The following is a 13,208-nucleotide window of genomic DNA, read 5'->3' on the forward strand; positions in this document are numbered from 1 at the left end:
CAACGGAGCCTCACTTATCAACAGGGCTACACTTCCTAGAGCTGATGATTGGAGAATATCCAGCAGCTATGTGCATTTTCTTGTAGGAGTTATGCCTGCATACCTAAGAAAGCAGTCATATGCTTCAGAAGGTCCTGATATGCCTTAAAAGGCATCAAGGGAAAAAAAGGATTCCCACATGGTAGAGTTGCCTGAAGAGTATGAGGAGGTGGTTCTTTTGTGCTAATGATTAGTCCTGTTCTTGCATCACAGGATCCTGTTGGAACAACCCTCGAGGTCCAGAGGGAATGGGCTCAGTGGTTGCATGCAGTGAAGATGGTTTGGGAACGGGAGTCACCACCAAGACTGGTGATCTCATTCTAGAGCAGGTCGAAAAGCATCCCAAGGAGGCCACTGGGTATACAGATAAGTCATTGGTGGCCAAAAGGTACTAGGCCCAGAGCCCTTGTCCTGACTGCAGGACAGATGCTGTTCTCGGTACCGATGGTGATCTGAGGGCACTTTCTAGTGTCTATCTGATGAGAAAGGAAAGGACAATCCTGACCTGGATCTTGAGAAGTCCTGGAGGCTCTTTGGTGACAATGGGGGAACCTGCCCCGATGGGACAAACAATTTGTGGCCTTGATGCTGAAGAGGAATGGGAATCAGCACGAGCGGTACCAAATAAGATGTTCTTCCACCTGGCACCGGAAGAGGCATTGGCTTGGAGACTGTCAGCACCAGTGCCAATGTTGTTAGTACCAGATTCAACACATGCACTGTGCTCAGAATCAGAATTGATGGTAGAGGCTGACACTGTGTTTGGCATGGTAGAGGGAGCGGATGGACAGACATGCTCCATCCCAGGTGCCGCAGCGAGTATTTTGCCGGTCAACGCTCCTCTTAGAAGGTGAGGAGGAGTTTCTTTGAGCCCTGAAATGGTCCCGACTCATTTTCTGGGTCCTTTTCCTCACTGCACCAGAAGATGATGAATAACCAGTCTTCCTCTTAGGGGAAACACCAGAACACGAGCATAAAACTGTGTCACTTGCTGGATCTGAAAGTGACCACCGATCAGATAAGGGCCTCCATGCCCAAGCAGGCCCCACAGCCTGTTCTAGAAGATGCTGCTTCAACTACAAGTTTCTTTCCATCTGGGTCCTCTTTGTAGATGACTTGCAGATGGAGCACCACTCTTTAAGGTGTCCCTTGCTGAGGCTCAACAAGAACCTTTGCCCCTCCGCAACATACCATGCTTGAACCCAGGTGAGGGCACCACATAGGGCAGCCAACTACTCTAACACTAAACTAAGCCTAAGACGTTACTACTACTACCATATACAGGATAAGGTCTCAGAAAACTGAGACCGAAAGTGTGAGGTGAAGGCACCACACAAAGCTCCGACTCTAGCCACTGGCAATGAGAAGGAACTGAGGGGGTCAGGGAGACAATGCCCTTATCTGGCTCAGGGAGGGGGACTAGGGCCACAGGGCATGAGTGCCACCCCTATAGGTACTAGGCAAAGTTCCCTGGCTCTAGTACGCTGGATGCACACACATCTACATGAAATACATGACTGCATCTACTCGAAGAATAACTGTTTCAAATGCAGGTGCTAATACATTTTTCCTATAGGCCAAACGCTCCAGTCTCTACTTTACTAGACCCTAATTTTATACTATGTCCTTCCCTAAGATGTCTGGATTTTAGCTCAAAGACACAGCACAGAAAAATCTTCTTATGTTTGCATCAGCTTTCACACCCAAATAAGTCAGCGTCATGATCCTCTTACACAAATTCATGCTGGAGCTCAGACTGTCTGTATGTGCAGCTTGAGGAGGCAATAGGGCTATGTGGAAGAATATTTACTGATTGAAATGACTATCAGTCTCCACTCTAGTATCTTTTTCAACAAATAGAAAGCGACAAAAATTGGAAGCCTAATGTAAGTGTACAATTATACAGTGACCATCAAACGTCACATTTGTGAAGTGAAAATTTCATAGTTTAAATGTTTCTTCATTTGCTTCTTTGTGGCATATATCGAGCCATGATTTCAAATAAAACTATTAACTGTATATTGATAATCTGTTCTCAGTGATAAATATTTTATTTTAAAACATGATAAACTGTCACATTTATTCTATAATTAAAATAATTATAACTAAATTTGGTTCTAGTTTACAGCTCTGAATAGAGGAAGCAAAACCTATCATGAACCACTTTATACTTTTTAACAAAAGCCATACTCTTTGTTTCCTGAGAGCCCACAAAGTAATATTTGGCAGGAGTTCTAAGGAATAGTTTAGAAAATAGCTTTTTCCTAATGGAGCCGTTGTCCCTGGATACAAGACTTCTACTACACTGATATATGGTAGTATTACCAATTATTGTAAGGATTTAGTATTTCGCCTATTTCTATCAACAAATGCACTACATTTTAATTTTAATTTGACATCCGGGCAATGCCAAATAAAAATAATGGTGAATACAACTGTACAGTATTCTGTATATATGAAGTGTACATTCAGATATGTTAAAAGAAAGTTTTTAAAGTTGCAAAGTTGAACACCAAAAAGTTAGGGACAGAATTAAGATTATTCATATTACTTTTTTCACAAGACTCTTGCCTTAATCAGTACCCAGCCAATGAATGGACAGTGGGATGGACAGTACTCAGCAAATTAAACAGTTGTTAGCATTTACTTTTACCTCATCGCTCAATGTGTGTGAAACTTAGACACAGAGAAATTAAGGCCAACATTTGCAGAAATGTCCACTAATTTTGTATGCCTCAGTGACAGAGTCATCAGACTTGAGTCACCCTGTGTTCCCAACCGGCCTGTGCTAACCAAACTCACAAAGCTAGAGCGATGAAGATTTATTGCTGCACTTAGGCAGAACAGAATCCATTACATTCTGAGTATGACAGTGTTTAACAAAGGTTTTCTCTTTCCATATTTGAAAGCAAGCTTACCTCTCTCAATACAGGATCAGTTATTGAATTCAGATTGACTGCTCCTTCATAGGTTAAGTAGTAGAATACATTCAGGGATCGGACAGCCTCTGGCCCTTGCTGTTTGTAGCCAAAAATTAGATCAATCCATTGGTGAAGCTGGCACGAAACAAACTCACTCTCCAAGGCCTGCAATAAAATGCAAAATATGTTATCCTGACTTCTGCTATTATTCTTTCTTAAGAAACTTGAATATTCATAAATAGGACATGAAATCATCTTCAGTAGTTCCCCTGCACCGATGCTACTAATATTCTAACATGTACAAAAGCATACTAGGGAGGAAAGGACCAGCCATGTGGACCACCTGCGCCACTCCTCAAAGTCCAGATGGGAGAATTGCTCCTCATCCTATCAATGAAGAGGGCAGGGATAAGACAAACAACCGGAATGAGCCTGCCCCTCTTTCTGTGGGATGGGGAGGGTGAATGTATGGTATCTTCGACCAGTTGTGACATGTGGACAGAGGGCTTAGAGATTTGGGGATATTGAAGTAACTGGGGGTGATCAGGTGAAATGCAACTAAGTAGTTCTGTATACCACACATGTTGCATATATGTTAGTTTGCTATTACTTTTGTCTGTATATTTATTCTTGTCCAAGATTGTAATTTTAGGGTATATTTATGCTGCAATTAAACCCGTGGCTGGCTCAGGCTGCAGGGTATACAATTGCACTGTAAACATTTGGACTTGGGTTGGAGCCCAAGCTCTGGGACCATCACACTTTGCAGGGTTGCAGAGCCTGGAGCTTCAGCCCAAATGTCTATAGCACAGTTTTACAGCCCTGAAGCCAGAGCTCTGTGAGCTCAAGTCAGCTAACACAAGCCAGCCACAGGTGTTTAACTGCAGTGTAGAAATACCCTTATTGAACCAGGACCTGTCTTTTGCTATATGTATGTATGGTACCAGGCACAACAGGTAAGCAATTTTGACTGGGACCTCCAGGAGCTACAGTAAGACAAATAATAAAACAAATTAATAACAAAATATTCTTTCATATAACCCAGTTAATATTTAACATACTACTCTAGAACCATATGTTCCCTAAGGCATCAGTTATCAAGTTAATTTTGAAAACCAAGGACAGAGAAAGCGATTCAGATAACTCTAAAAAGTAGAAATTAAAGAAAATGTTCAAATGAATTTCCTCTTCTCAAGTTGTGACATGCAGAAAATACTTTGCCCAAATAGTGAGAAAAATGTTAAAAGATTAAGAAAAATGCATATTAGGTATTAAATACACAAATGAAATCAACATATCTAATTAAAATACAGTTTAAAGAAAGCTGCCATTGGGACAGCATCTAGACACTAGATTACCTGGGATTGTTCAGATACCAAGGTACTTGCATGTAATTGGCTTGCAGGTCCCAGTTTTGAAGTAAGGGGAGGTAAGTCTGCTGGTGATTTCACCTCGGGACATGTGCCTACAGATTTACCCAGGAGTGCACAGAGTAGGTAAGCAGCAACTTCTAAGTAGTTAAGGAAGGTCCATTCACATAATGGTACTAGCAGATCATCATCACACTTCTTTGCTTACTGAAAGGATTTGGGGACTGTTTCACAATTTCTTATGCTGATCAGAAGATTCATTTGTAACAGACTGAACCAGTGTGTTGCAAATTTACGGATGGGAACCTGTACTCCATGGTCTCCATGCCTCAAATTTATCACAAAAAGCTCCAACAGAAGTGCAAGACTGGTTATATTAGCATCTCCTTCCCATTTCTGCCTATGGGTAACCTCCACCTGCTCTCCCTCAGTCTCATACCCAATAAAGTCCCTGGTGAATATAAAATTATTCACCCCACCATTAGCATTTCTCAGTTAGAAGTCAATTAATTTATAAGATTTCTTCATGCACTACTCATCTTTCAGACACACAGGCAAGCCAGACCTCATTAACATGGAGGCTGATGTTAATGGGGAAAAAATGGAAAAATCTACTGCTAGTTGAAGTCATGTGGGTACACTGGCAGCAAGATATTTGGCTTCTCATTCAAAGGCCAATATTACTCAAACTGGGCCTTGCCTATGAGCTACTTTTTTATGTGCAATCTTTGGAACATTCAGTTCTTTCCTCAAATGGGCAAAGGGTTCACAACAATGCTTAGAACTTGAAAGATTTTTGTTCAGGGCTGTAGGTCCTCCAAATTTCACTCGCTAATTAAAAAAAAAAATCCTACCTAGCTAACCTACTAAGGGACAATCTAGATGGAGTGGCCGGAAAGTTTTGCCTCACACATGATAAAGTTGGTAGACTTGGAGAGCTGTTTTCCACACCATTTAGGGTGACCAGACAGCAAATGTGAAAAATCGGGATGAGGTGTGGGGGGTAATAGGAGCCTATATAAGGAAAAGACCCAAAAATCAGGACTGACCCTATAAAATTGGGACATTTGGTCACCCTAACACCATTACATGTCATCTGTGGGATCAGGGAAAGTATGAATGTATGGGAAAAGTCAGTTAGGTCCCTCCAGTTTATGACACTACACAAGACTTACAGTTTAGCATCTGTTTCAGGACTCAGTGCCTGATAGAGATGGGTAATACAAATTCTCTCTCTGTTTCAGATGGAGTGGTTTCAGAAGCTAGCCAGTGGCTGAGAGAGAGCGCCAAGCTGATGCCAGAATATTCTAACGGCAATTTGGCAAGAAAGATTTGGTGACTAAGCTGGTTTGTTGCCCCAAGTATTCTGCATAGTTATAGGGAAAGTGTCAATAAATTTCTGCATTTCACCTAGATAAAGAGAATTTTTTCACTGCCTGTTCTATAGCACTGGTATACATTGAGCAGTTCATTTTGGCCTCTAGGTGACAAAATTTGTTCACTCCATCACTGACTTTCACTTGATGGACACATAATTCTGTGCCCAAAAGACTCCACCATCCAGACCATCTCATGGTTATCTGGTACACACCACACAAGGGACCTAAATATGTTCAAAAGAGCAAGCTGCTTAATTATCACTGTAGCATCACGTGGATACACAGGGATATGGAGCTGCTCCCAACTTGCAGCAAGTGGGATGTAGGCAGATAGCTCTGTCTCCTGTAGAGAGAAACTTACTCTTGAGGGATGGAGGCTAGCCTACAAGGGTTGGGTGCAGGCATTTCTCTAAGGGAGATCAGATATGGTACCAATAGCAAGTACCAGCTAGATGGCTGCTGTTTCTGCTCTAGGACTGTATAAAACCATAAACTGGGTGGGTGGGTCTCCCTGGAAGGGTTAGCAGTACCTGATTTGGGTATAAGAAATCTATGAACCTCACCCTTCACCCCTCTTTCACAGCTCCCAGGACTTCCAGCTTCTAATTCAGTTAAGTTTAGTAGTAGTATAGTTCAATACTTAAAAATAATGACTTTTTTGGTTTCTATTACTATTGTGCCATTAAAATGTGGACATTTACTGCTCATGATAGTTAAGTTCATCATATTCCCTATTTTAAATTTAGGGAATATTGAAATATCATGATAAAAGAAAACATTGCAGTGCAGCAAACAAAGATTTTACCATTGCTCACTGAACGCATACACTTTGTATATACACATACAGAACCATTTTCTGCAGCATGCTGGAAGATTAAAACACTGTTCTGAAAATACATGGCTAATACACAGAAAGCACACAATTAAATTAACAAAAATGAATCCTTGACCAAGTGAATTAGGTTCAATACATGGTCAAAGGTATTATCTAGAATGAATCTACTATATTTCTAAATATTTAATACAACTACTTTAAATTACTGGCAGGATTTGCTTTATCAATCTTGTGTAGAATTTAATTCAGTTCTATTTTTAATAAGTATAGATAAAACAATACAGAGAAGTATAATATTATTCTATGTGACCTACAGAAACTAAGAGCATTTTTCTTTTAAAGGAAATTCCTAATTTTGAACAGCAGAAGTTAAAATTAATCTGAAAACCTAAGAAACCGCTCTGGCATTTGTACACAAAATGATGGGTGTGTTTCATTAACCGATGTCTGAAAACAACATTTAAATTGACACATAAAAACAGCCATTGTCTTAATTTGTGTGGTGTACTCCACACAAAAGCCCTAAATATGTTCAAATTAGAGCAAGCTGCTTGATTGTCACTGTAGTCTCATGTCACATTAATGCATGACAAACATTAAACCATACACTTAAATGGCAATTTATATCATTTAAATGTTTACTGCCAGACCACCTCATCACTCATTTAAATGCGACTTTCTGACAGCTAATTTCAGTTAATTTTCCTCGATTCACTTAATTAGAACTTTCAATCAAGAAAAGACCTGTACATATTTTCCAGTTGTTGTTTTTTTAATTTGAATTCTCAGCTATTGACATGCTGAAAATATCCTCTAAAATGGATTACCAGATAGTATGTCATGTCCTATCAAAAAAAAAAAAAAAAATGATCACATGGAAAAAACCTGACAATATATATGCTTTGACAAGACTTATTTATCTAAAAGTACTTTTAGTTCACACACACACTCTCCACAATTAAATCTATAAAAAACAGCAACCAAGCAAATTAAAAATTAATGACTTCAAAATTCTTTAATAAGATAAAAATAGTCAGGAGTCTCATGAGTGACCATAGAGCTACAATGTGAGGCTATAAAATTCTACAAGGCTCAGCAAATGACAATGATGTGAATTAATTTTCTTGCTATCCTGCCAAAACCTTTTAACATTAGACCATATTTAGTTTCTCTTTTATGTATTTCATCTTAGACAATTTTTGTTTTAAGGGCATATGATTTTATATGTTCACTATGCAAACTGTGTTTCACTATTTTTCATGAGCAAAAATTCCTAAAGGGAAGGCAAAGTGTAACATACTATAATGGTCATATTACACCCATAAAACACATGGGCATGCATAACTACTGTAATATTGTTCTGCAATCTCTTCAGGTTACCAAACACATAAATCTAACCATCTCTTAAAAATTACAGTCTCACCACTTATTCATGGAACTGCTTGTGGACATCCTGAATTTGCTTCCCTTTTGCAATGTTAAGATAAAAATGTTCTTTTAAGTTGCAAAGATTTAGAATTATAAGTACAGGAAATTAACAATGGAAAGACAATGGAGATTATTTGTTATATCATTTACACTATATTAGGGCATTTTTAACATCTTTGTCCACTTGTCAGGACACAAATATGAGGAATAAAAGAAAAGTGAGTAAGATGAATATCAGTACTCAGGACACTGCAGGAAAGGCCGAGTATAACATACAATTTCAAAAAGATAAATAAGGGTTTCTCTCATTCTAGATTAACAGTTACGGTATTTCGGTGATTATGAATTAGACTTAGAAGAGTGGGATATGATTGAACTTCAAAATGATTAAAAACAAACTAAATTTTCAAGGAAAACACCACAGTATAATACTAAAAATCCAATTTGACTATATCTAAAATCAAAACCACTTTAAAAATCCAAAAAATGTGAAGTACAACATTCATAATCCTAAAATAAATCTACTATATTCATAACAAATTCTCTCCTTTTAAAAGGGTTTTTTTAAATTATTCTCTCAATATTTATCCACTTAAAAAATAAAATTGAGGCCATGGAATGCTAAACATTTAGGATAACTCAGACCACTAGGACAGACAGTCCTCATTAAGGCCAGAGTTAAATACGGTGTGCCGCTATGGGATACTAACATTCTTCCCATGCTGCTCTTAAAACTAGCCAATCAATTGTTAGTACTCCCATAGCAGTATGGATACGGTACATCATTTACATCCAATGTGTGCTCTGAGTAAAATTTGTAAAAAAAAAAAGAAAAGAAAAGAAAAAAAGAAAAGAAAATCCGCTAAAATGTCCAACACAATACAGTAATGTTCAACTCTATTGAGTTATTATAAAATAAATCAGTGATTAATGTCCAATTGTTAAGGATCAAATAAGACCATGAAAAGACTGTCATGTGAAGCTACACACAAATTGTCAGTTCAGTCCAGTGGGACTCATATTAGCTTTGACAAACTGTCTTGGGGCTGATAGCTGTTTTTTTAATGAGATCTATTAGGCAGAGACTAAAACACGTGAGATATGCTAAAAAGTACAGTATACAGATGTCAAACACAAACACCTATTAGTAACTTTCATTTGTCCATTCCCAAGGCAGGAATGCGTCAGAATCATTAACCAAGTGAGGCTATGATATTACAAGGGAAATTTCAAAATATTCAAAAATATATTTCAAATGCAAAATGCAATGTTATTAAATAAAATTCAATTTAAAATCTCGTCAAATATAATTCTGAAATTTGTGATTTACTATGTGCCTTTTTATTGCCTATTTTATAAAAAGAATGAATAGAAAAAAGTATTGAGGACTGTATTTTATATATCTTAAAGGTGCAATACAAAAAGCATTAGGCAAAATGTGGTCAAAATGCAACAAAAATGCTAAATTAACATGGCTAGAAACAATTTTCTTTCTATAGTTAAATGGCTAACTATACCACATTTACTAAATACCATTATATTTTAAGACTCTGACACTCTTAACATAACCACCTCAAGGGTTTCTCCCCTGTAAAATATATTTTTTCTATTTCAGTCTAGATAACAGCATGTGAAATAGTACATATTTTAAAAACAAATATTAGCAATTAGGATTATTCTGAATTTTCATTTAGACAAATACATTAAGTATATATTCTTTCAACAGTATATGCACTATTTAGACAAACTTATTTACAGTGAAATTATTCAGAAATATAAGGCCACATTCCTGCTAGCCTTACTCTCCCACTGAGTATTAAGTAGCTTTTAATATAACCAAAATAAAAAGACAGTAAAACTATTTTTTGAACATGCACTTGAACTTGGGTCTATATGTTTTACTTCTGTACATTTTTCTAGGAATACATTAATCTGGCATGTAAAATAACTAACCTTTTAGAACATTGGTGTTTGCCAGATGTACAAATGCAAATAAATGTCCATAGTCTCCAAAGGGTTAACGCATTTTGCTACCACTTTGAAACAAGGTAGCCATTACAATGAGTCAAAATAAAACTGAGTCATTATGAAATTCATTATAAATCTCCAACTCCCAATCAAAGATAAAGTCTACATATGAATAGGAAAGCTCTAATTAGGTGGTCTAGAGAATGAAAACACAAATAATAAGATATTTTGATTTATAATTTATAAAAATGTACCTATACAGAGTATTGCAAAGGTAACAGCCACACTACTCAAGTGCCAGACAACTAATTTAAATATGTTAAGCATATTTTAGGTTACACACTCAAAATAAAAAAAAAAAACAACTGGTCTGTTATGTTTGCATGTGCCAGATTTCAAACACTAGGGGTAATGTTTCCTTAACATTGATATATGACCTTTGTAATTTACAATGAAGAAGGCTGTTTTTTTCAGGCTAATTAGAACTGTTTCAAATTTTCCTGCTAAATATATGATAGAAAATCCTTTCAACTTTTTTTTTTATTATTCTAGAGTTTCTTTCCATGTCAACTTTGTTCCAATCAAAATATGCTTTGAATTAAATGATTTTGATTGAATATGTGGATCACATTTCACTTCTAAGATTTAAAGTCCAAAAAGGAAAAGTTTAGCTTGGTCAAACAAAGCGAGAGCAGCCACTTTGCGGAAAGCTACTCACATTTACGAAGACTGACAAATTGTTTGTGTGCACCATTAGGTCTAGGTTTTGCAATAGTTGCCAGATTTCCTGTCCTTCTAATAAGATATTAACTCTTTAAATGCTGACCTATAAGTAACCAACTGTATTTCAATTTTAAATGTAACTTTTCCCATATATACTCTTCTGAGCACAAGAGAAAATAGAAATCTAAAAAAATCTAACCTGTTATTAGGCATGTATCAAGATAAAGCTTGCCCTGCAGGATTGCAGGAAGGAAGAAGACAGCAGACCTCCTATTAATGACAAAACTCAACAGTCCATATGGAGTGATACAAATTTCACAAATATGAAACTGACATTAAAATTTTGCATACAATTGGTGGTCTCTAACTTGCTCTTAAGTAATTTAATTTCCATACCAGTAAATTATTGAATTTTTTTAATTTATTGTACTTTGTAATTTATTATAGACATCAAACATTGCAGGCACTATGAGTGACTACTGTACTTTTCAGACTACACAGATTAGATTACTCAGTTTTCATTCTCATTTTTTGCAGTCATGTTTAGAAATGCATTGACAATTTATTCATATTTCTGTCTATCTAACTAAAGTTTGTATTTTACTTCACATCTCTAAACACTACCATTGTGCCTCTCTGTACCTCAGTTTCTGCCTGTGAAACAGAGATACAGACACTAACCTCTTTTGTAAAGCACTTGGAAATCTATTGATGAAAAGCACTGTAAAAGAGGTAGTTATTACCAAAAGACAAGGAAACAAGACCAAAACGATATAAGAAATGGGCAGCTGAGGGAATACATGCATGGGTACGTATGGCTTTCTTAATAAAAAAAAAAAAGGCAAGTTAACTCAAGAGATAAATAGAAAGGTAGCTTTTCTAGAAAGAATAATATAATGTTGTGGACTGTGGAAAATAATCACACTAAAAGATCTTTATAACAGAATTTTTTTTGAATCACCTATAAAGCATTAAGCTAGGTTCAGAGTTCTTTGGAATAGCATAACATAATGATAAGTGATTTCGTGGCAAAGAGATTTTGGTACAAGCAGTACTGCATTGAAAAGACACTTTGGAATTTAGTACCTCAAAGATCCTTTCTAAATTTATATAATCTATTACCCAAATGTTAATTAGTACCAAGTTTTGATAAAAATCTCAAGGACTTGTGCACTTTTTGTCAAGGCAAGCACTCTTTCCACAATTGTTATTTTATAGTTTTAAATGGACTAGTCAACCAGCTGTTACGTATTTTATACACTTAAGGCTGCATTTCCTTTGAAATTCATAGTTTTAATATTAACTGAAGCTTGTATTGTTACATGCCAAGATCAAAACTTGCAAAACTGTCTGCAGTCTGTATTCATAGCGACTGCACTACTAGGTACAGTAGTCACCTTCAAAAACTTGCCAATTGCCTTATTTAATTATTTCCTAATATACTAGGTTCTATTTAGGCAGCACACGAACTAATCACAGGGTAGGTAATCCTGAAAATATTGAAGTAATTTTCTAAGGCACAAGTAGCATGTTTTTAAGCATGAGCACTGTACACAATCATATATGCAGACATATATTACAATTTTACATTTTTTAACATGGAAAATTTCAGTTAACTAACACCACTTCACCTGAGCATCTAAAATCATGAAGTCTAAAATGTTCAAACTTACACACTGATCTTGCAAACATTTACACAGATATTTAACTTTACTCATGTGGACAGTTTCATTGGCTTCAATGGGACATCTCACATGAGTGAACTAAAACATCTGTTATGTTTCCAGGATCAAGGCCATACACTTAAGAGAGCTGCTGTAAGACTACATACAGCACATGGATATTAGATTTCTTTTTGTTTAGTGGGAGACAGGTAGTTGGACTCATAGGGTATGTCTACACTGCAATAAAAGACCTGCAGCACCAAGTCAATTGACTCAGACTTGCAGGGGCTAAAAATAGCAGTGTAGACGTTTGGACTCCAGCTAGAGCTAGGGCTCTGAGACCTCCACCCTTGCAGGATTTAATAGCCTAGGCTCCAGCCCACACCCAGGCAGCTACACTTCTATTTTCAGCCCCATGAGCCCAAGTCAGTTGACCCGGGCTCTGAAACTTGGTACCAGGAATTTTTTTTGCAGTATAGACATACCCGTACAAACACAAAATATTGAAGGCCCCACTCTAAAATCCAAATATTTGGATAATTTTCTTCTGTATGAGAGAAGAGCCTTTCACTCCATATAGCCAATAAAACATTAAATCAGAACAGAGTGAAGAATGTATCTGCTGAGTTTGTAGGACATCAATTTTCTTTCTTTTGTTAGTTATTCAAAATTATTAAAAATTCTTCATGATTTTGTTTATGGTTAGCCAATTAAAATACAGAATTTGATCAGTGTTTATCTGTATTTGACATCACATGATACTGTTTTTGCTCCTTGATTGAATAACTGAAACTCAGTCAGAATTCTGATGTAAATATTTCCAGAAAGCAATTTTAAAATTTGCTACAGCAAATATTCAAAGTGTGCGACCTTAAAATTAT

The 13,208-nt window shown here is 36.6% G+C and overlaps 1 protein-coding gene across 5 annotated transcripts in view; it reads right to left on the reverse strand.

Annotated features, from left to right (window-relative positions):
• The window catches only part of LRBA (LPS responsive beige-like anchor protein), a 565,586-nt gene that overhangs the window by 73,384 nt on the left and 478,994 nt on the right, over window positions 1–13,208 (reverse strand). For all 5 annotated transcript variants that reach the window (XM_039542019.1, XM_039542017.1, XM_039542018.1 and 2 more), the window contains one exon: window positions 2,958–3,125. In XM_039542019.1, coding sequence (XP_039397953.1) covers window positions 2,958–3,125 — 168 coding nt within the window. The remainder of the gene's footprint in view (window positions 1–2,957; window positions 3,126–13,208) is intronic.

The sequence above is a fragment of the Mauremys reevesii genome, linkage group 5, assembly GCF_016161935.1.
Source record: "Mauremys reevesii isolate NIE-2019 linkage group 5, ASM1616193v1, whole genome shotgun sequence".
Lineage (NCBI taxonomy): Eukaryota > Metazoa > Chordata > Testudines > Geoemydidae > Mauremys > Mauremys reevesii.